The following is a 24,209-nucleotide window of genomic DNA, read 5'->3' as shown; positions in this document are numbered from 1 at the left end:
CTTAATTCGTTCCAGAGGTCCGTTCTTAACCTGAAACTGTTCTTAACCTGAAGCACCACTTTAGCTAATGGGGCCTCCCGCTGCCACCGCCCCGCCGGAGCACAATTTCTGTTCTCATCCTGAAGCAAAGTTTTTATCCCGAGGTACTATTTCGAAGAATTGATGCTTTCGAATTATGGTGCTGGAGGAGACTCTTGAGAGTCCCATGGACTGCAAGAAGATCAAACCTCTCCATTCTGAAGGAAATCAGCCCTGAGTGCTCACTGCCAGTCGGGCATGTGTCTCTGCCAGAGTCCTACATGCGAGTAGGATGATCCTTAGAGGGTTATGGGCCCAGGAATCAGGGCCACAGACTTTGTTCCAGTACAAAGGCTAAGGCAAACCTTTGTGGAAGATGGAACTGTGGATTTGTCTGGCTCCTAAAGCTGTATAATGTTTTTTCCGAACTTTGTATGGATTCTCTGATGGGAAGTGAGATTGGAGCTCCTCCAGAAGCCCTTTCCACATTCCACACAATGATAGGGTTTCTCCCCTGTATGAATTCTTTGATGGGAAGTGAGATTGGAGCTCTTACTGAAGCTCTTTCCACATTCCACACACTGATAGGGTTTCTCCCCTGTATGAATTCTCTGATGGGAAGTGAGATCGGTGCTCCTACTGAAGCTCTTTCCACATTCCACACACTGATAGGGTTTCTCCCCTGTATGAATTCTTTGATGGGAAGTGAGACTGTGGCTGTGACTGAAGCTCTTTCCACATTCCACACACTGATAGGGTTTTTCCCCTGTATGAATTCTTTGATGGGAAGTGAGACTTTGACTGTGACTGAAGCTCTTTCCACATTCCACACACTGATAGGGTTTTTCCCCTGTATGAATTCTTTGATGGGAAGTGAGATCAGAGTTCCTCCTGTAGCTCTTTCCACATTCCACACACTGATAGGGTTTCTCCCCTGTATGAATTCTTTGATGGAAATTGAGATTGTGGCTGTGACTGAAGCTCTTTCCACATTCCACGCACTGATAGGGTTTCTCCCCTGTATGAATTCTTTGATGGGTAGTGAGACTTTGCCTGTGACTGAAGCTCTTTCCACATTCCACGCACTGATAGGGTTTCTCCCCTGTATGAATTCTTTGATGGGAAGTGAGATTGTGGCTGTTACTGAAACTCTTTCCACATTCCACACAAAGATAGGGTTTCTCCCCTGTATGAATTCTTTGATGGGAAGTGAGATCAGGGCTCCGTCTGAAGCTCTTTCCACATTCCACACAAAGATAGGGTTTCTCCCCTGAATGAATTCTTTGATGGGAAGTGAGTTTGGAGCTTTCAGTGAATCTCTTTCCACATTCCACACACTGATAGGGTTTCTCCCCAGTATGAATTCTTTGATGGGAAATGAGAGGAGAGCTCTTTCTGAAGCTCTTTCCACATTCCACACACTGATAGGGTTTCTCCCCTGTATGAATTCTTTGATGGGAAGTGAGATCGGAGCTCTGACTGAAGCTCTTTCCACATTCCACACACTGATAGGGTTTCTCCCCTGTATGAATTCTTTGATGGGAAGTGAGTTTGGAGCTATGAGTGAAGCTCTTTCCACATTCCATGCACTGATAGAGTTTCTTCCCAAATATATTTTGTTGATGGGAAATGGAATGGGAGCTCTGTCTGCAGCTTTCACCACACTCCAAATTTTTACGTGGCCTCTCCTCTCTGGGGATATTGTCGTGGTCACCGTCGTTCTCGATTTCCGATTCATCATAGTCTGCAATGGAGACAAAAGGGATTAGAGCCTCAGGAACAAATGGAGAAGAACTGGAGGGATTTGGGGAGGTGTTCATTACCTTTGTTGTTTGTCATTAACCAACATATTTATTATGAGATTCTGCTGAGTTGTTGACTGCTGCTTTGTTTGATATACAGTAGTGGTCAAAATTGTGGAAGACTTTTGGAGAAAAGTGTATTTCAGAGGTTTGATGGCTCATAACACCACTTCTTTTGGAGTAATATCATAAAATTATATATCAACGGAAAGATAATTTAATCAAGAATGCAATTCAACAAAATTTGTTCATTTACCCATATTCTATCTAATGTTATAGCCAAATAACCAGAAAAAGGAAGCACAACTTGCTTTGGTTGACTTTTGTTAGTGTCTTGTGTGATTGCTATCTAGTTGGTTGGTTCTTGTGTTCTTGTAAAACATAATAAAATTATAGAAACAGCACAAAGAGTTGACTTGTCACCCAGAAAGCGATGTAAAATTGTACTATTAAGTGAACAAGGCTACAGTTATGAAGAAATTGATGAAAGATTAGGAAAAAACATAACCAAAGCTGGCATTTCTATATTTTTGAAGAGGTATAAGGAGACTCAGTCACTACAAAATCAGACCAGAAAAGGCAGGAAAAGGTGCACAAAGGCAAGTGACGATCGAAGAATGGAGAGACTGTCCCTACATGACAGAAGAAAATCATCTGGATGGATACAAGATGACATGGTACAATGTAATGTGAAGTTGAGTGCAAGGACTGGTCTAAATGTTAGAATTCTAAGGGAAAAGCCATTGTTATCTCTCAAGCAAAAGTTGAAAAGATGAAACCCATGTTAACTGGACAGCAGAACAATGGAACAGTGTTATTTGGAGCAATGAGACCCAAATCTCCTTGCTTGGTAGTGATGGCATGAAACATGCAAGGAGAATCAGAGAAGATTTACATCCTACTTGCATTACACTGACCGTGAAACACCCAGATAGTGTGTTGATCTGGGGTTGTATGGCAGCAAAAAGTGTGGGCAAAATTTACGTCATTAATGGGAATGTAAATGCCCTAAAATGCATAAATGAAATACTTGCGCCCAAACTGAAGCGTTCCTCAGGTGATCTCTTCCCAGATACTGAAGTGCACACACACACACACATATATATGTATTCTATTTTCTATTTCAACAGGATTCCGCTCCATGTCATGTTGCTGCTGTGTGCAAAAGGTGCATTCAAGATAATGACATTTCACTGCTGGAATGGCCTGGGAATAGCCCAAACTTTAACCCAATCAGAAATCTATGGAACTGACTAAAGAAACTTGTTAGTCAGAAGCAACCCAGCAATAAAGTCCAATTAACAGAGGCAATAATTTAATCTTGGTTTCACTTTATTACAGCTGCAGAACTAAAAACTTGGTTCACTTCATGGGAAGGCACTGTAACGCCGTAATTAAAGCTAAAGGTTACCAGTAGTTATGACTGCTGTTCTAATAAATGGTTATGCCTGCTGTTCTAATAAATACTCCTTCATAAAAGTTCTTTCATTACATTCTTCATTAGATTATCTTTCCATTGATATATAATTTTATGGCATTACTCCACACAAAAGGGGTGTTATGAGCCATCAAACCTCAGAAATACACTTTTCACAAAAGGTTTCCACAATTTTGGCCACTAGGAGAAGTTGTTCACTTTAAAGTTAATGTTCTTTTTATATGGGATCAGATTATTATTTATGTTTCATGTTTATATATGTGTTGGAAGCCATGTTTATATATGTGTTGGGGCAACCCAGCCAAATGGGCAGGGTATAAATAAAAAATATTACTACAGTGTTACATCGATTTAAGAGCAGTCCTGTTCTGGAAAACATTAAGTTTGTAAACCATCATCATCATCATCATCATCACTGCTACTACTACCTGAGATCAATAAGTCTAGGGACTTCCGGTGGAGCACGAGCCCGTCGCAAGCGAGGGATTTTTCCGCTAGAGGAATCCCAGCTAATTCAGTCAAAACGGGGGGTTATTGGGCAAAATAACCCCCCATAAAGCCTCTGGAGGGTGTCCAGAGGGTCAGGTTCCCGGCAGTGCCTAGAGCTAACCTACCGGCCGTCAGGTAACCCCGAAAAGGGGCGAAGAGCACGGAGGGAGGATCAGCAGGCTATCGGGAAGCCATTGCTATGGCCGATTAGCGAAGCCCCGACCTTGCAAGGAACAGCGCTCCGCTCTCAAATTTAAGAAATTTGGACTCAACAAAAGTACAATTTGGAAGAAACAACATTGAGGAAGGTCCCGTAATTAAAAGGATTATTACAGAGTTCAGCTGTCATCTGGAATCAGCGCAGACGCAGCACTGTATGCAGAGCTGGAAAATGAAAGTGAGTTGCCACTAGCGGCTATTGTTTCCGTTTCTCTCTAAACTCTTAGAATTAAAGTTAAAAAGTATAAAAGAGACTCTGGAAGAGGTTACAAGGATACAGGAAGATTAGTACAGAAAAAGAGGGATCAGAAAGTTACTATAGTGGCAAATAGACGTCTTTGGTGTAGTGGAGGATGTATAAGGCTTGAAGTTTTTTCCCCACTTTCACTTTTAAAGACAAAGAGATGCGTTGGAAGGAGAGCCTTCGACTCCATTGTTAAGAGTCAAAAGGCTGCTGTTGCAGAGGGAGAATTAAAGCCTCTTTTCATCTTTTGGTCGATATAGACTCTTAAGAGGATAAAACTAAATATAGCGTAATCAGGAATTGAGTGTTTTTTTCTTTTTCTTTTTCTTTCCTTTGGAGACTGACATTTACTGAATTTTAGATCTACGCCACTTATCAGGACTTCGATTCCCTAGTGGATGGAATGAGACATTACAACTTGTTTTTCTATGATTTTCCTTGCCAGTGGAATATTTTTAAGAAACAGGATATTTGACTTCTCCCACTTCATGTTTTGGGCGCTAAGTGGAATACTCCTTCTGGGACTCTACTGATTCATCTGTAAAAGTGTTTAAATATATTTTGGATTGATTACCAATTAGATAATTAAGAAGCAATTGGCTGAGTTGATATTAGAGGCTATAAAATATTTTGATTTTTGAAAATTATTTTTGGAAAATAACTAATTTTGGACATTATATTGGAATTAAAAAAGAAATTATCTGGATTAAATCATTTATGGATTATGATTTTTTTGTTTGGATCATAACTGGATCATAACTGGATTACAACCCTATATGGGAGGAAGTGCAAGAGAAGACTAATTAAGGATTAGCCCGATTGGGGGCAAGAAGATTGTTCTATACTGTAGTTTGGATTTTGGATTTGGCTTCTCCTTTTCTCCCTTGAAGTTATTAATTGGAGATAATCCAGCAACTTATCTATCTGGGTACCCCTTCTTTTGAAAGTCAACCATCTCTACACACTGTAATTTTCTTTTTTTTCTTATCTCACCAATTTAAAACCACTCATTACTACTTTATTACCTGTTCTACTCTCTACTCTACTCCTTACTTTTGTGGAAGAGACATATCATAAACCAAAAATTGAAACTGTAAAAATTGTTTAAAGTGTATCAGCTGAATTTGGTATATAATAATTGATTATTGGTTAATTTATTGAATAAGGTTTTGTTCTGTATAGTAATTTGGTGAAGGACTGGGGAGGGAGATTGTAGAAGGTAGAAATGGCATATCAACAGAAGAAAGGGGTGGAGGGGGTGACACCGACAGAAAGGAGAGCATCTAAGCAAGAATCGGACTTCAAAGCAGAAATATTGAAAATGTTTGCAGAAATCAAACAAAGTGAAAAGAATTTGGAAACAAAATTAGAGCAAGTGGATAGTAAAATTGGCAAAATGGACAAAAAAATTGACGAGACGGTTAATGAATTGAAAGGACAAATAAGAGAGGTATCAAAAAGAACTTTATCATTGGAAGAAGGGATGAAAAAGGTGAAATTAGAAATGAAAGACGTGAAACGGGAAGAAAAGAAGATGAAAATGGAGATGATGGAAATAAATAAAGCACAGGAAGATATTAAAGATGCAATGGCTATGAATGAACTAAGACAGAGGGAGGTGAATCTGAGGCTGAGATCTGTGCTGGAGATACAGAATGAAGATATTAAAGAGAGACTGATAATGGAGATAGCGCAAAGGTTGGAGTTACCAACAGAAGAAGTGGTAAAAACAGTACAAAGTGCATTTAGAATGAAAGTAAGATCAAACAAAGCAAGGAAATTTCCAGGGGACTGCCTAATTACATTTAAAGATAGAGAAATGAGAAATTTGATACTACAGAAGAACAGAGAGAAAAGATTATACATAGATGGAAATTACATAATCATTTTTAAAGATATACCAATAAGATTGCTGAAACGAAGAGATCCATACAAGCCATTGGTACAGACTCTCAAGAAAAATAAAATCGACTTCAAGTGGGAATTCCCTGAAGGACTCTCGTTTTTCTACAAAAGCAAGAAGCACAGGTTAATAAACCCAGAAGAAACAGGGAAATTTTTGAGAAAATACAAGGAACTAAAGGCAGAAGAGGAAGAAGCCAAGGGTGCAGATGGAGGGGCAGGATCTAAGGAAGAGTCAGAATCGGGGGAGGAAAAAGAAGAGAACAGAAAGAAGTCGGATGAAGAAGTAGAAGAAGAAGAAGGAGAGGATATGTTATAAGAAAATTATTTTAAATCTATTTAATTGGAATCCGTCATGGCGCTAAAATTTTGGAATTGGAATATTAATGGGATGAATGATAAGAAAAAACGAAATAAAATTGAACAATTTTTGAAAAAGAAAAATTTGGACATTATATGTTTACAAGAAACACACGTGGCAAGGAAACACAGAAAAATATTGATTAATAAAAGATTAGGGAATGAATTTGTATCTTTGGACAAAGAAAAAAAAAGAGGGGTAGTTCTATATATCAAAAATAAAATTGAATCTCAACAAGTCTTTAAAGACGAAGAAGGAAGAATTATAGCAGTTCAGATCAAATGGCAAGGTGAAAATTTGAGAATTGTCGGGATCTATGCACCTAATGGAAACAAGACTGATTTCTACAAAATCTTGGAAGAAAAACTATTTGACTATATGGATCAAAAAATTATAATAATGGGTGACATGAACGGAGTGTTCATTGGAAATGGACAGACTAAGAAAAGGAACAAATAAAGAAGGGAAACTACCTAAGACTTTTTTTACGATGACTAAGAACTGTGGTTTGATTGACATTTGGAGACTCAGACACCCACTGGAGAAGCAATTCACTTATTATTCAGAACCAAATCAGTCAATGTCAAGAATAGATCAAATATGGGTTTCGAACGAACTGACACCAAGAATCCAACAAATTGAAATACAACCTAAAGTAATTTCAGATCATAATCCAATAAAGATGGAATTAAAAGGTTTCGAGGAAAGGACTTATAGATGGAGAATCAATGAATATCTATTAGATGATCAGCAAACTTTAGAAAAAGCTCGAAAGAAACTAACGGAATATTTTGTGGATAATATCAATAAAGAGACAAAGATGAATGTGGTTTGGGATGCAAGCAAAGCAGTTATGAGAGGCTTTTTCATTCAGCAGAACTCATTGAGGAATAAAAATAGAGAAAAAGGAAAAAAAGAAATTTTGAAGCAGATTATGGACAATGAACAAAAACTAATTAGAAAACCAAATAACCTAAAAATTAAGCAAGAAATTAAGACCTTACAAACTCAATTTGCAATGATAATAAACAAAGAAGTGGAATGGAATATAAAAAGGTTGAGACAGAAAAACTTCGAATTTGCTAACAAATCGGGCAAATGGTTAGCGTGGCAAATCCAAAAGAGAAAGGAACAAAACACAATTAATAAAATCATTGTAAATGGTGAAGAGATAGTCAATCCGAAAGAAATCAGAAAAGGATTCTTGGACTTTTATAGACAATTATATAAAAATAAAGAAAGGAACAATATAAAGAAAATAGAAAGATTTCTAAAAGAAAAAAAGGTGCAGAAGATCCCGACAGAACAAAAAGACCAGCTGAATGCCCCAATAGAAATGGACGAGATAAAGGAGGTTATAAAATAATTGAAAAGAGGAAAGGCCCCGGGACCAGATGGATTTACATCAGGTTACTATAAAGAAATGAGAGATGTATTGTCGACACCATTGAAAGAACTTATGAATAATACCTTAAAAGAGAGATCCCAGACACATGGAAAGAAGCATTTATTACCTTGATTCAGAAACAAGACTCGGATTTAACACAAGTCAAAAACTATAGGCCTATTTCATTATTTAATACGGACTACAAAATATTTGCAGGGATTTTAGCGAAGAGAATGAAAAAGATATTGTTGAAAATCATCCATAAAGATCAAGCAGGTTTCCTTCCAGGCAGACAAATGAAAGATAATATAAGGAATATAATTAATATTTTGGAATATCTGACTGCCAGGAATGAGAAACAAGCGATATTAATGTTTGTGGATGCAGAAAAGGCATTTGACAATATAGTATGGGATTTTATGCTGAAAAATCTAGAGTACATGGATGTGGGGAAAGAGTTCTTCAATGGAATTAAGGCAATATATACAGAACAGAGAGCTAAACTGCTAGTCAATAATGTAATTACAGAGGATATAAAAATATCAAAAGGAACAAGACAGGGTTGTCCGCTCTCGCCACTATTATTTATAACGGTCCTAGAGGTCTTTTTGAAAGCGATTATCAGTTAAATCAATTAAAGGGGTAACAGTGGGGCAGAATGAATATAAAGTGAAAGCCTTTGCCGATGATCTGGTTATAACAATTGAAGAACCACTGGAAAGTGTAAAAGAAGTTTTGGAAGAAATAGAACAATTTGGAAAAATGGCAGGATTTAGACTGAATAAGAAAAAGACTAAAATAATTGTTAAAAATATGGAACAAAATAAGATAGAAATAATGCAACAACAGACGGAGATAGAGGTTGTGAAAAAAGTAAAATATTTGGGGATTTGGTTAACACCCAAAAATACTGACCTGTTCCAGAATAATTATGTACCAGTTTGGAAGGAAATAAGGAAAGATTTAGAGGTGTGGGGCAGAATGAAACTGTTCTTTTGGGGCAGAATTTCTACGATAAAGATGAGTGTGCTTCCAAAGAAATTATTTCATACTATCCCCATTATAAAGGGGATAGGGATATTCAAAGAGTGGCAAAAAGTGATTTCAAGGTATATCTGGCAGGGCAAGAAGCCAAGAATAAAATATAAGTTATTAACAGATGTGAAAGAAAGAGGAGGCTTTGCCCTGCCAGATATGAAATTATATTATGAAGCAGCATGTCTTTGCTGGTTAAAAGAATGGATAAAATCAGATAATAAGGAATTATTAGATCTTGAAGGTTTTGGAGACTTCTGGGTTAGCGCCATCGGCTAATGGCGGAGTTCCTCTGACCAGAGGAACCTGCTCCGCAAGAACTGGGTCTCCCGCTGCGGCGAAGGTGGGGACCCTTTAGAAATCCCAGGTTGAGAAAGCCTGGGAATGTGGGATTTGGCAGGGCACCAAGAGCGCCTCCCCTACTCGCGGGGAACCCCATTTGGGGGCTCCGGAGCGAAGTGGGGTGAGCGGCGCGGTGCTGCAAACTGACTGCTACTTTCGCGGAGAGAAGCCGCACAGTCGTTGCCGGAGAACACTGACTCGATGGAAGAAGATTGGAAAAAATGTAAAGTATATTTAAAAAAACATTGTAAAATTAATGAATGTTAGAAAGACGCTGGAATGAATTTACATGGTTTTAGCAGAAAGGTTATAAAGAATTAAGTAAAAATGGATTGTTAATGGGTCAAAGTGTAAAATTTAAGGTTAAATTGCGTTAAGATAAATTATGGAACAAAATCTGAGAAAGAGGGAAAGGACTTGCTGAAACAACTAATTGAATTAGAATACAAAAAGGGAGGCGTGAGGAAGTCAAGGAAGCAAGCAAATGAAAGATAAAGATATGAAAATACTGGATGTTAGTGTTTTTAAATGTTTTTGTTTTTTTCACTCTTATTGCTTAGCTGTACTGTTTTTGGGTTTTTTTTTCTTTCTCTTTTTTCTTCTTAGTATTGTATTTTCTTTTATTTTTGAAGTATTGTAATCTTTTTTATTATTATTGTCTGCTTTTCTTTTTTCTGCAATTGTTAAACTTTAATAAATATCATTTTTAAAAAAATAGATCTCGAAGGTTTTGATAACAGATTTGGATGGCATGCTTACCTGTGGTGTGATAAGAAGAAAATTCATAAAGGTTTTGGGAACCACATCTTCAGGAATTCGTTGATAGAGGTATGGGACAGATACAAAAATTTACTGGAACCAAAAGTTCCACACTGGCTATCTCCTTTAGAAGTTATGAGTGTAAAGAAAATTAATATGAGAGGCAATTGGATAACATATGGCGAAATGGTGATTAAAGAGGAGGGAAAATGGAAGTTAAAACCATACGAACAAATTAAAGAACATGTATATGATTGGTTGCATTATTTACAGGTTAATGAAATGTTTAAAAAAGATATAAAATAATGTGGATATGGAGAAAAAGATTCAAAGTTTCAAGTAGATATAATAAATAATGAATGTAAAATTCTGTCAAAAATGTATAAAATATTGTTGGAATGGAACTTGAAAGATGAAGAGGTTAAATCGGTAATGATACAATGGGCCAAAGACTTTGGTTATAATATACAATTTGATGATTGGGAAAAATTGTGGAAAGAAAATTTGAAATTTACTGCATGTACTGCGTTGAAGGAAAATGTTATGAAAATGTTTTACAGATGGTATATCACGCCGGTAATATTAGCAAAAATGTATAAGACATGTAATAAGTGTTGGAAATGTAAAGAAAAAGAAGGAACATTTTACCATATGTGGTGGGAATGTAAGAAGGTCAAAGGTTTCTGGGATGCAATTTATAATGAATTGAAAAAGATGTTAAAATTTACTTTTGTGAAGACACCAGAAGCCTTTCTTTTAGGAATGACAGGAAAAGAAATAAGAAGAAAAGATTGTAAACTCTTTCAGTATGCAGTTGCAGCGGCAAGGATTTTATTGGCTCAAAAATGGAAACAAGAGGAATTACTGACAATAGAAGAATGGAGATTGAAATTGACAGACTATGCGGAACTGGACAAATTAACTGGGAAAATCAGATATGTCTGAGACCAAAGGTTCATCGAAGACTGGGGAAAGTTTGTAGAGTATCTGAAAAATGTATGCGATATACAAACAACGCTAGTGGGGTTTCGAGAGGCGCTGTAAAAACTGAGAGATATTGTCAAAAAGAAATAGAAGGGAGAGGGAAGACAAATGGCAATATGTGTAAAGGGAATGTGTAATTAAGAGATAAACATGGATGATTGCCAGAGAAGCTGAAGGAAGTCCAAAAGAGGTGTTTTGTTATAATTTGGTTAAAAATGTATAAATATATTGGAAAATTAATAATAACTTATTTTTTTAAAAAAGAGATTCAATAAGTCTAGGTCTTCTCTGGGATGAATTTTATTTGGCCCAACCATGGCATCCCCTCCATCTCCATTGTCAGTCATTTCTTTGATCAACCCAAGACTGACAGGAGCAAATACAAAAACAGAAAACCTGAAGCTACGTATGTGGTGTCCGGTACGTTTCCACAGCTCCAGAATTCCCGGACTTGTAGCAGAGCGGCACAGCGAGTGCTGCTTGTGTGTGTGAGCTTGCAGAACACAGAGTCCAATATACTGCTGTTCCTCTAAAATAACAGCTTTATTGTATGTACAGCAAGATAAACCATCGGAAGATGCAGACATTGCGTCTTCCTTGTCTCAGCAGAAAATGAAAGTCAGAAAGAACGAAGAAACAGCTTTCCCGGTTGTTATGAAAGCTCCTCCCCAGATGCAGGGCATTCTGAGCTGTTAACCTGGTAAGCTCTAAACTTCACAACTTATCTTTCCTAACAATTCTGAAGCTGACATTTAAGATGGCCTGGGCAGTTCTTGTCAGAGTTGCGTTCGATCGAGTGACTCCTCCAGTCGAGCCTTTGGATTCCCCTCCAACGATAATTAGCGACCTGAGCCTCTGATAAGACTCCAGGCACGTTTCCCCCCATTATGCAGAGTATCCAGCACAGGGAAGGACGAGAAATATGAGCTACATGCTAAGAGTTTTATTGCTAAGCTACGCAGACAGAAAAAAAATACATCCTCTCTTTGTGAGAGCAGAGAGCAACTGAAAAACAAAGGAACAGGAAACCAGTAACATCACATCCATCTCCTGTCTTCCGTGAGACTTCCAACAGTCTGGAATGTCTCTGGAATGTAAACAGAGTCTTGTGACTCCAAGAGCACTGCAAAGTGGCAACACACAGAAACTAACAGTTCAGGCCAGCCCAATCATGGAAGAAAAAGGAATAATTTAAGGAAGATTGTTCAAAGAAAAAACTGTAAGTTACTGTTTATTGTGGGGGGTGTTATGTTCCCAGGTGTTATAGGGGCCACGGTTGAGCTCTGTGAAAATAGATGAGGTTGGTCACATAGAGGTCTTTTTTGAATTTCCAGGCAGATAGGACGATCCCACAGGGAGGCTTACCAAGAGAGACCACGATCCCATGAGTCTCCTCCATGACGTCCTTATGCAGAGCTCTCTGGTCAGGATCCAGCAACGCCCACTCCTCGTCTGTGAAACGAACAGTGACATCTTCAAAGCAGACTGGACCCTAAAAGAAAAAGGGAGATGTCCTCCTCTGAGACAGCAGAAATATGATCTGCTACACAATGCTCTGTTGTTTCCTTCCTGTTAATTGCGGTGTTGTTTCAATAGGATTGCTTTGCTGTACATTTTATTTATGGATGCTTATTTTATTCTGCGTTTTAATTATGGGTATTCGTCTTTGTGCAAATAGTTGGTACTCCACCTTGTGTTTTTCAAGTCATTCTGCCTACTCAGGCATTCCAGTTGGGCAGATGGAAGGATCCACTTTCTCTTCTCCTTGTTAGTTGTTCTGGGAAGGTTCCCTCCCAATGCCCTAGAGCCAAATTCCAGGGGTTCATGGGGGCATGGAGAGGGGGAGGGGAGAAATGGGGGGCAGGCACCATTTTGCAGCGGATGGGGCTGGTTAGGTGAATCCAGACCACTATTTGTTCTCATTTGTCCACTGCTTAGAAACCAATTTTTGCTTTCAGTGATCAGTCTAGAAATAAGATAAGCCTATTTTGGATGGTCATCTGTCTTGTATGATCTAGCAGAGATTCCTGCATTGCAGGGGGTCTCCTGGCTCTGAGAGACAAGCATGGAGGGTGGATTCTGGCAGAAGGAGAGGGAGCCCCCAGTGGCTCCTCCTTCTCCTGACTCATCTCTGCCTCTCGACCTCCCTCCTCCCACTTGCCTCCTTCCTCTTCTGCCTCTGGTTCTGGACTGCATTCTGCCACAGAGTCTCCCAGCTCACTAAGCCCTGTTACCCCTTGTTGCGTTCACAAAGTAAAGGAAGGATATTTTCTTGAGGCGTTCACAAAGTAAAGGAAGGATTGAACTCTGATTAATAAGAATACACACAGAGACTTGAACCAGCAAGACTCTGGGAAGGGTGCGTATAATCGTGTCTCTCTGTGTCTGTCCATGTTCAGCCCCTGACCCAGGTAGTTTTTATTCACAAAAGAACTTTTTACAGAGTCAGATTTATTCTGAGCATTTCCACAAACCCACATGGGGAGAAAGTTAAACCACCATAACTAATTAAGCACGGGGTAAACAAAGAACAGAACTACAAATAAGAGCATTTGGCAACCCCGGAGGTGATAAACAAGCAATACATATGATAAGGATGGCCAGGAGGACAGCAATCATAATCACCTTCATGTGAGATCTGCTTCCTGGCCCTAAGATTAACATCCTACATCAAAGAAACTTGCCCACTATCTTTATGGCCCAGGATGCCTGCCTGTCTAAGCAACTGGGCTGTGTACGTGACAAGAGAAATGGCCAGCAGAGGAAATGGCCAGAGATGCAGAGGTGTAGATTCATCAAGAATCATATAGTTTAAACCCAGTCAACGCAATGCTTTGATTGCTGACACAGATGGCTTACTCTATATTTGTTATAATTCCTCATAGCAATCTCACCTGATCCCTACAACCCCTTCAGCTTCTGACACCTCCTCTTCCCAGGCTTCTCCCTCATCTCCCTCTACCCGCTCATCCTTGTTCCACCTCCACTCCTTCGGCTCTGAGCCATCTTCCCTTCCTGGTTCCCTGGCTGCTTCCTCCCACCACTCCTCTGTGCCCCACCAGTAAATGACATTGCTCCATCCCTCAGCCTCTGTCCCCACAAGGCAGCTTCCCCTGACCTGATCTGGTTCCACAGCCGCTGCTTCCCTTCTGCCCCCATGAAAAGGCGGATCAGGAGGTCTTGCTGGCATCCTTCTGTCACCTGCAAAAGAAAAAAGGTAAGCAGGATGCCAGGAGTGCCTGCTTCTCTCACAGGTGAAAGAGGGCATCTCTAACTACAGATGGGCCTTTGAGAAAGCCTTACCTGCTGAGAGTATTTGGACGTTTGTGCCCATTTCATATGTTTGTTTGTGCAGAAATACATCTCCCCTCTTCTGGACCCTTGTTCCCAACTGTCTCCCCCCAAAACAAGATGAAAAGAACCCACAGATGAGTTGAAAACCAACAGAATGAGACCAAACAAAGAAAAACCACCTTCCTCCTTACCCAGCGGCCTCACTCTGGTGTCCAACGGAGGCCTCTCTGCCTCACAGGAATCCAGGTCCATTTCTGCAAAGAGATAATTTCCCTGAAAAAGAAACAAGGATTCAAAACAGAGAATGGGGAGAAATACTAGAAAGAGAATGACATAGATTTGAAGGGTGTGAGATCTCATTCCATGGATGCCTTCCCAGAAAAAGGATGGGCCAACAGCAGATCATTATGGGATGTTCTCTGTCTTGTTTGGAGCCCCTTGGGAGTATCCAGAGGAACGTCTTTCTCACCTGCTTTCTCTCCTCTGCCTGACTCAGGAGGAAACCTTCGGCCAGCGACACCGCCTGGGAACTGGTCTCTGCTCCACAGTCCCTCACCCAGCTCTCCATCTCCGGTGGAAGGACAGCCAGGAACTGCTCCAAGATCACCAGGTCCAGCATCTCAGCTTTCGTGTGCCTTTCTGGCTTCAGCCACTGGTGGCAAAGGTGGTAGAGTCGGCTGCAAACCTCTCGGGGTCCTTTGGCCTCCTGGCAGCAGAACTGCCTCAACTGCTGGCTCTGCACCTCTGAGTGGAGGGCGTCCGCCTTACCCAGGATCTTCTGCACAGAGTTTTCCCAGAATCCCCCACTGCTCCCAGTTTGGATGGCATGGCCTCTTCCTGTTCCAGGGCCAGCTGAGTCTTGCTCATCCATCTGTGCTCTCAGGAAGCCTCTGAGAGATCGGAAGGAACCCTTTGGTCTTCTGCCAAGTTCTGCCCGTCTAAATGAGAAGCTCTAGCAAATCCTACCAAGCAAACACATTGTTCTGTTACAGAATTTGTAGGTCAGTAGAAGAAAAAGATTCCCTGAGCAAGCATGGATGAGTCTTCCTGGCAACTAGGGCTGGACTGCACCGCATCCCAGACCATTAGCTATCTTTTTGGGGGGAAAGAGGAGTAAGAGGAGAAGAAATATGTCTCTAGCCTTCTAGCAATGCAAATTGTGGAGGCAACTGAAGGGATTTCTGTGAGATTAATCAACCTGGTTTCTGCTGCTTTCCAGTCAATGCGTGAAGTCACAACCGAATGACAAGGGAGTCATTAGTATCTTGTGATAAAGGGATGCTTGGCTCTAGTGGGGGTCCTCATCCGGGGGTCCTCAAGAGTTGCCCCCCCCCCACTCCCCTGCTTCTGTCTCCTTTTCCTGCACTTGGTCTCTCTGCCACTCTCAAGACAGACTTCTGGGGTGGGGTCCCTTTTTCTTTGCTCTGAGGGCCAGGTATGTATCAGGCCAACCCCCTGAGGGCCAAGTGGGCGGGGCCAAAGACATCTCACTTGAAATTCAGGCGGGCAATTTATTATTATTCTTCTCTTAGATGGCTTAACACACGCAGGGCCATTGATGCCAAGGTCCCTGGAGGCTCAGTGAGTAGCAGCGCCCATTTCCGGCTCGGCTGGTTTTCGAGCAACAATCCCTTTGGGACAGAGAGGATGTGGTCCTGGGATGCCCTGCTCTGGGTGCGAGGGGATTGCTGCAGTGGCCTCCGTGGGGAGCTGCCCTGGGAGACACTGGGAAACTGGTCCCCAATGCAGCAGCCAGACTATGGGCTGCGATCCCTCTCTTTGTTCCTGGCCTTTCTCTCCCACCTTTCCTTCCTTCCTCCCCATGGGTTGTTTTTTTTGGGGGGGGGGGGGCTAGTCCACCTTCTTCTCCAGCTTTGGAAAACCATTTGCAGATGTTTCCTCTGTTGTGCAGTGAGGCTGAGCGATGTCACACAGAGTTAAATTCCCAGGGACTCCTTTGTATAAAGAAGGGAGATTTTTTCTGAAGGGGGGGCGGAGGGCCAAATGAGTTTGGGATCCTCTGATCTGCAGGAAGGAGAGCGTGGCAGACCTGGCCCCCCCATGGCAGGACCCTCTCCTCCCTGACCTGCCTCCCCCCCCCCCCCCGCAGGAGCAGATCAGGCCCCCCCAGGCACCCTCCCCTGCTGCAGCCCTGGGACCCCCACCAGATCCCAGAGAGAGAGGAGACTCACCAGATCCCAGGAGGGGGCAGCGAGGCAGCCCTTGCAGAGAGACACAAAGCAACACCCCCCCTTCCTTGCAGGAAAGGACTGGGGAGGGAGGGGCCTTGGCTCTGGAGGACCTGGCCCCCCCTTGCTTCCTGTCCTCTCTAGGAAGGCAGCTCTCTTCCCTTTAACCCTTGCAAAGCCGAGTCCTCCCTCGCTCAGCCCTCTCTCAGATTTTTATTATTTCTTATGGATTTCGGGGGGCAGCTGCCCCCCCTGGCTCCGCCAATGCCCAGATATCCTTTTGGGGGTGAGGCTCTTGGCTGGACTCTGAGCATCTCCCTCCCTTGGCCAGAAAGTGGAGGAAGAGCTGGCAGGGAAAAGGGCTTTGCAGGAGGCAAGGAAGCTCCTCCTAGAATTCAGGAGTGGAGAGATAGGAGGGGATCCCAGGGTCATCTAGTCCAACCCCAGCAATGCAGGAATCTCAGCTAAAGCATCCATGGCAGATGGCCGTCCGATCTCTGCTGAGAAACCTCCAAGGAAGGAGAGTCCACCACCTCCCAAGGGAGACCTTTCTCCTGCCCAACTGCTCTTAGATGTCCCTCAAGGCAGCGGGTCCTGAGTTCCAGCCCTGCTGAAATCATCACACTGGCTGCCAAGGAGGAACCCAGCGAAGTTCAAAATAAATAAATCCTATTCTCATCATAAATGAGTAATACCTCATGCATGCTTTTTATACTAATATACAAAAGTATGACATTTCCCTTTCCAGAAATGCTTAATTGCTAATTCAATGGACTGAAAATGGATGGTTGTTGTTATTATGTTTAGGGAAGCTTTTAATGTTTGATGGACTGTTGTATTTTAATATTTTGTTGGAAGCCGCCCAGAGTGGCTGGGAAAACCCAGCCAGATTGGCAGGGTATAAATAAATTATTAATTAATTAATTAATTAATTAAATTGATCAGGTGAGTGTTCTCCTTCCGAAAGAGGCAATTGGAATCTCCACGGTTGCTAATAGCATAGCGTTGAAAGTGCAGGGAAATATGGGGAGCCCTAGAGCATCTGCTTGGCATGCAGAATGTCCCAGGGTCAACCCCTGACATCTCCTGCAAGGGCTGGACAAAATCCCTGCCTGAAACTCTGGGGAGCTGCTGCCAGTCAGTGTACACCAGGGGTCCTCGATCTATGTTAAGTGGGCCGAATCCAGCCCGCCAGGGTCGTGAATCTAGCTTGCACGGCCATTTCAGAACCCGCCAAGTGTCTGAGGCTGAAAGCATCTCGCCGCCCGCTCAGTCAGTCCCTGGGAGGTAAACGCCACTGGCGTGGTGGCGGCTCTAACAATTAAAGGCCAGGGGGTTTCGCCCGGGGACAGGGAAGTGTTGTCTTTTGGCTTGAAGAGCGAAGTTCAGATTGGTGGAGGAAGGCAGACTTGGGTCGATTCGGTTTCATTACGTAGACGTTTACTTTAAAGGTGGGAGAAGGAAGTATAGTCCTATTTCTGTGAGTGGCGCAGGGGTCTTTCCACTCATGTGATTTACATGCTCTGAAAGTTGGGATCTGTTTTGAGATTTAAATTTTAAAAGGGTGGAGTGGAACTGGATATTGACCATCTTGTTAGCCTGGGGCAGGGGTCAGCAACCTTTTTTAGCCGTGAGGCGGTCCACCGTCCCTCAGACCATGTGGGGGGCCAGACTTTATTTTTTGGGGGGAGGATGAACAAATTCCTATACCCCACAAATAACCCAGAGATGCACACTAATTCCCGAATCGTCCGCGGGCCGGATTGAGAAGACGATTGGGCTGCATCCAGCCCCCAACCCTTAGTTTGCCTACCCCTGACCTGAAGAGCCACATTCTGGTTGAAGGAGGCCAGGATTGGCCCCCAAGGCTTGGGATGTCCCTCCTCCCCTGCAGTAGGACTTGGAATCCAGGAGAAAACTCTTGGAATAGCCTTGCCAGGTGCTCAGGGACGGACTCACCTGTCCCCACGTCCTTCTCTTTGCAGATGTGCTGCAGTTGCACATCCCTCCCCCAGGGGTGAGTATTGGGGAGAACCAGAGCAGGGACTCAGACCTGCCCTCCTTGGCCCCCACTCTGCACTCTCGGATGTGGAGAGACCCTCCCTTTGTGAGGAATGGACAGCCTGACTTTTGCCTTTCAGCTGCTGGAGGAAGATCAGCTGTACCTGCCGGAGGTGATCCAGAACTGCCAGGCAGCTCAGCTCAGGGGGCTCTGAACCCTGAAGTGCTCCAAGCAGGAGATTTCCAAAGCCATCCTGGTGAGTGATGGGTGGTGTGGGAGACCCCCAGGGGGAAGTGGGGGAGGGAGTGGCTTTGGGGAAGGGGTTGTCCGTCTGCCGGAGAGGAGGACCCTACTGGCTTAGATTCACATATCCTGTTTGAAAAGGGAATCATCTTAGGGACTTCGTGTGAAAATCTGGGTCAGGAATGCTGTTCCTGGAATGGACAAACACACAAGACGTAACCGGCTGTGCATTCACATGAACAATACTCTTCTATCTATTCTTATCACAATATCAAATGTTTATCTTGCACATAAACAACACATAAAGTGCAATAATATAGACAAGAGCCAGGGACTCTGTGGTGGGGGCAGCTGAGGGCCGTTTTGGCCCAGGCTGGCCCCTGACCCTGAGACGCTCTTTCCACCCACAGGACCTCAGATGTTACGCCCTTTGGGAAAGTGGGAAGGAACAGAAACTAGCGGCCAACAGCATCCCTTCGTTGCTGGCCTTTGCCCGAAGGTTCCCCCATCTCAGAGCAAGTAGATTCAGTCCTTTCATCACTTCCATCTCCCCAAGAGGATCCCAAGGCTACTCATCCTCTGCAGTTGATAACAGACCTAACTGGAAAAAAACAGCTTTGTCTTCTGGTGACACCAGAGAATTCTAGAAGACATTAACCCTTTCCATAGCATTATGGATGCACGATTCCCACAGACAGGTTTCTTGGCAAGACAAGGGCCTTCTCTGGCCACTTGAGTGTCCTCCTCAGCATCCCCAAAGAAGGAGCTGGGTTGCAAGAGCTGCAGCAGGGGGGGGGGGCAACCCAGGCTAATGGGGGAGGCTTGGAAAGCAAGACCCAGAGACACTTGCTTGGAAAGCAAGACCCAGAGACACTTGCTTGGAAAGCAAGACCCAGAGACACTTGTGGGAGACCCAGAGACCGGCTTCCTCTGTGCCGGAGCCAAAGCTGAGACAGATGGAGAAGCCAGACCTGCTGGGGGTGTCAATGCTGTGAGCCCCTCCACTCTGGTTGAATTTGTGAGTAAATAAAACTATATGGACCTGGGACCCCTGGAGTCTCACTGCTCAGAGGTGGGGGTAGTTTGCAAATATGCACACACACACACACACAATAATTTGTGCCTGTGTACCTAATACATAACTAAGCGTGAAGGGCATGTTATGTGCTTTAGCAACAGCCCTCCTGTAAGTAAGGAAATGCAACCTCTGTTGCTGATTTATGAAAAAAGCAGCAAGGGAATCTTCTCGGGTGTCTCATGAGGTCTGTGGGGCCCTTCAAGAAAGAGGAGCCATTTCTGTGCCCTGAGCCCCTGTCAGAGAGAAAGGCAGGACGACAACAACAACAATTCTGGTGCACATTGTTGAAAAGTTCTTGCCCCTCCTGATCCGCTGCCCCAAATTGCACTGCAGTGAATTGGGCCAGAGTCCAGCTTGCCAGGATCAAAGAACTGCAGAGAGTTCTGAATCAGAGCGTCGATCCATCTACCTCAGGATGGCCTACACTGATTGGCAGCAACCGCTCTCTGAGGTTTCTCTCCCAGCCTTACAAAACACTCGGATTACGTAGAGCATGTTATATATCTGAATTCCCACTCAACAGATTGTAGGAATGCAAAATAGAATCGTAGAGTGGAGAGGGACCCTGGGGGTCATCTAGTCCAACCCCCTGCAAGGCAGGATAATCAGGAGACATTGGACAAAGGCGCCCTTTTGGAGAAGAAGAACTGCAGGATCCTCCTGCGCAGCTCCCGGGTCCGGATGCCGTAAATGACGGGGTTGAACACCGGGGGCAAAATGACGTAGAGATTGGCAATGAGAATATGTGCATAATGGGGGATGTTGCGTCCGAAGCGGTGGGTGAGGAAGGAGAAGAAGGCAGGAGTGTAGAAGACAAAAATGACTGCAACATGAGAGCCACAAGTGCCCAAGGATTTGAGCCGGGCCTCTTTGGAGGGGAGCCGGAAAACAGACTGCAAGATCAGCACATAGGACAAAAGAATGAAGACCACATCAAGCATGAGGATGGTAATAGTGAACAAGCCATAAATCATATTGATCTGGATGTCGGCACAGGCCAGCTTGGCAATGCCCATGTGCTCACAGTAGGTATGGGCAAGGATGACGTGATCGCTGCAAAATGGCAGGCGGAGAGTCAACAGGGCAATGGGCAGCACAAATAAGAATGTCCTCAGCACAACGGCAGCACACATCCAGGCTACCCTTGTCTTGGTCAAGATAGTGGTGTATCTCAGAGGGTCACAGATGGCCACATACCTGTCAAAGGCCATGGCTAGCAGCACGACAGACTCCATCCCCGTGAAGCTGTGGATGAAGAACATCTGAGCCAGGCAGGCCCCATGGCTGATCTCCCCAAGGCCAAACCAGAAGATGGCCAGCATCTTGGGCAGAGTGGAAGTGGAGAGGCCCAGGTCGATGGCCGAAAGGACGGAGAGGAAGTAGAACATGGGCTGGTGGAGGCTGGCTTCCGTTTTGATGATGAAGAGGATGGTGCAGTTGCCCACGAGAGCAACGAGGTAGCCAAGGCAGAAGGGGATGGAGATCCAGGAGTGAAGCGCCTCCAGCCCCGGGACCCCCAGCAGGATGAACGTGGGGGAATAAAAGTGGGTGGCATTAGACAGTGGCATTCTCCTCCTGGACCCAGCCAGAGAACAGGTCACTGAGACCCTGCCAAGAAGAAGAAAACAGGCCAGCATTTTCCTCCATGGCTCCTCATGGACACATAGACCCTTGCCTAGCAATCCTGTTTCATGTTAAGAAAACAATTGTGTGTTTGTGTGGAGGGGATGAGCCTGCTAGCTGGATTTGGCCAGAGTGTAGGTCCCTGTGTCCAAACAAAGAAAATGAAAAAAGCAGTCTGCACGCTGCTGTATGAGGAACTTTCCTGTCTGCTCCTCATCTCCCACCCATCAATTCATTGGGCCAATTTAGTCTGACAAAACTGGTGGGGGTGGCGGTTCTCCACTTTCCTCATCCTGTACATGGTTCTGTATTCTTCTGCTGTGTGTCCCCCACCACCACCACCACATTTCCCACTAATGTATCCTTCATTAAAACCAGCCTTTCTCTGCGGGGAACCTGATTCCTCCACCACCACACGCCCTGATCTTCTCATTCACCTCTTGCAGCTCTACATCTCCCTTTTTGAGACACGGTGACCGGAGCTGGACATGCCAATTGCAACAAAGGTTCCTTGGAAGGAGAGGTAACTTGCTCTCCTCCTCCTTCAAAAAATGGTCCCAGCAACTGCCCCTCCCTCCCCATCTCAGCCTCTAAATCTCAGGGTCAAGCCCCATGTTGGGCGAAAAAGTCCCTCAATGTGGGGAATTGGACTAGAAGCACCTTGTGGTCCTTCCAACTTGTCAGTTCTATGATTCTACTACTCCCCTCCTTTCCACTCACCTTGAGAGGACCTTTTGTTCTGCCAGCTCACCTACAGATCAACACAGCAAGGTGTGCTCTGCTGAGCCACAGAGTCAAAGGTCTACTGGCAGCTGCATCGTGGATGGAGGAGCATCCCTCAGATCTGACTCCACTTGGCTGACCAGAAAGCAGCATTTATAGTGTTTCTGTGGAGGCGCTAGGGTGGACATCTCGGGGGGGTTGTTTCACTGTAGAAAGAGCCGTGTTCCATCCCAATTCCCATGGCATCCAAACTGCCCAGACCTGGAGCATCTCTTCCAAGTTTACAGAGTCAGGGGGACTATGGAGAGCGGACCCCAATCCCACCTCCAGGCTTCGGATTCTTTATCATTCTACATCTCCAGCAGACTTGGGAAGAGTGGAACAGAAGGTAGCTTGAAAGAGACAACAGCTTCACAGCTAGAGGGAGTTCACAGAGAATCCTGTAACGGCTGGAAAAAAGACCCTGGCTAGGCCCATTATTAAGTGAGGCCAGTGTAACATACACAGGAATGGGAACTGACCACAAGACTAGTAAAAACCAGTTAAAGGGGAAATTAATGGCTGATTGTTAAAGAGAAAAACAACTCCAGATAACAACTCCAGGAGGGTTCTGACACAGATACTAAAATCAAATGGGGAGGGTAAGTGTTTTTCATGAACTATGGCTTGATGAGAGATGGTGAAGTGCAGACAAGGCAGAAAGTGGTTGAGTAAAGGATGAACAGCTAAGATTATGCATATTTTGCCTATGCTGTATAGTCTGTGTCCTAATAGAAATGTAATGCATTACTGAATGAAGTTCTACTGATTGGGGATTTGGTGTGATTTCTTGAAACCACAAGGAGAATCCCCCCCCAACCTCATACCTGGAAACAGTGGTACCTCTGGTTACGTACTTAATTCATTCCGGAGGTCCGTTCTTAAGCCTCTTATTCTGAGGCACGCTTTCGCTAATGGGGCCTCCCACTGTGCACACGACTCCTGTGCACAATTTCCGTTCACATCCTGGGGCAAAGTTCACAACCAAAAGCAGCGACTTTGGGTTAGCGGAGTTCGTAACCTGAAGCGTTTGTAACCAGAAGCGTTCATAACCAGAGGTACCACTGTACAGGCCTCCTGGCAGCTCTGTCTTGCCCTCAGGACCCTGCCCAGGCCACATCCCTCATTGGCCCCATTCTGCACTCTCCCCAAGTGATTTTACCCAGCTGCCATCTGTCTTGAAACTATGATAATTGCTCTTGGTTGCCTGGATGAAGTGGGGTATATGTCTGACCACACCCATTTTGCCACAACCACCTCTGGGATGTGGCTCCCAGAAAGCTTTTGATAAGAAAACATGGCCCTGAGGCTGAAAAAGGGTCACCACCACTGAATAAATCCCTGCTTTTTCAGGACTAGAAACCCAGAATAACATGGCATCAAAAGTTCCAGATTTTATTAGGCCAGAGATATGATTAAAATTAGGAAAGAAACTTGACCATCATTTGTTAAAGCAGTCTATTACAGTATTACATACAGAACAATATAAATATGTCATTTCTGTGTGCAACCTGAGAAACATGGAAGAGATGGAGGAATACTGTAGGTCCTCAGAAATCTCCACTAATCCCATTTCTGGATTTTCATGATCAAAACAAATATCTCCAGTAGAAGGGGTGGACATCCAGGGGGTTGTTCTATGTTCAGGACCTTATTGAGGGATGCTGACCCATCTTATAATAACCTCTATGAATCCAGTTGACTCCAGATAGCACAGGTATGATCATTTATAGGCAATCTTTTATGGAAGCAGGAGGGACTTCATTATCAGAAAGTGTATGAATCTTTTTTATCTAACTCTGGAATGTATATACCAGGAGAACAACCAAGATGACCAAGGAACTGGAAATCAAGCCTTATAAGGAATGGCTGAGGCAATTTGGTATGTTTAACCTGGAAAAGAGGATATGATAACCATCTTCAACTATCTGAACGCAACTTCAACTATCTGAAGCAAGTTTATTTCCTGCTGTTCCAGAGGGTTGGATTCAAATGGATGTTTTTTATTGGGAAATTAATATACACTCTTAACAAAAAA

The 24,209-nt window shown here is 43.7% G+C and overlaps 2 protein-coding genes and 1 long non-coding RNA gene across 8 annotated transcripts in view; 1 reads left to right on the top strand and 2 right to left on the bottom strand.

Annotated features, from left to right (window-relative positions):
• The window catches only part of LOC310760712 (uncharacterized protein), a gene marked incomplete at its 3' end in the record, with an annotated part of 296,144 nt that overhangs the window by 228,351 nt on the left and 43,584 nt on the right, over positions 1-24,209 (bottom strand). For 4 of the 6 annotated variants that reach the window (XM_083609768.1, XM_083609771.1, XM_083609770.1 and 1 more), the window contains exons 4-5: positions 14,099-14,181; positions 12,346-12,472 (exon numbers count right to left, since the gene is read on the bottom strand). In XM_083609768.1, coding sequence (XP_083465894.1) covers positions 12,346-12,472; positions 14,099-14,181 — 210 coding nt within the window. Of the gene's footprint in view, positions 1-12,345; positions 12,473-14,098; positions 14,182-14,465; positions 14,548-24,209 lie in introns of all 6 variants that reach the window. The other 2 variants (XM_083609772.1, XM_083609773.1) reach the window with 2 other exon arrangements.
• Positions 18,284-19,523, top strand: LOC310760992. The gene is made up of 3 exons (XR_014547160.1): positions 18,284-18,480; positions 18,605-18,721; positions 19,119-19,523. It is a non-coding gene; the product is annotated as an uncharacterized lncRNA (long non-coding RNA).
• On the bottom strand, positions 20,392-21,721 carry LOC310760850 (olfactory receptor 52E4-like; the record flags this gene model as incomplete). The annotated part of the gene is made up of 1 exon (XM_083610059.1): positions 20,392-21,721. The coding sequence occupies exon 1, from the start codon at positions 21,421-21,423 to the stop codon at positions 20,392-20,394; it is 1,032 nt and encodes a 343-aa protein (XP_083466185.1). The 5' UTR covers positions 21,424-21,721.

This window comes from Podarcis filfolensis (assembly GCF_964270895.1).
Source record: "Podarcis filfolensis genome assembly, chromosome: 4".
In the NCBI taxonomy this organism is placed as follows: Eukaryota; Metazoa; Chordata; class Lepidosauria; order Squamata; family Lacertidae; genus Podarcis; species Podarcis filfolensis.
The sequence above is the reverse complement of the archived record's forward strand: the minus strand, read 5'-3'. Positions and strand labels throughout refer to the sequence as shown.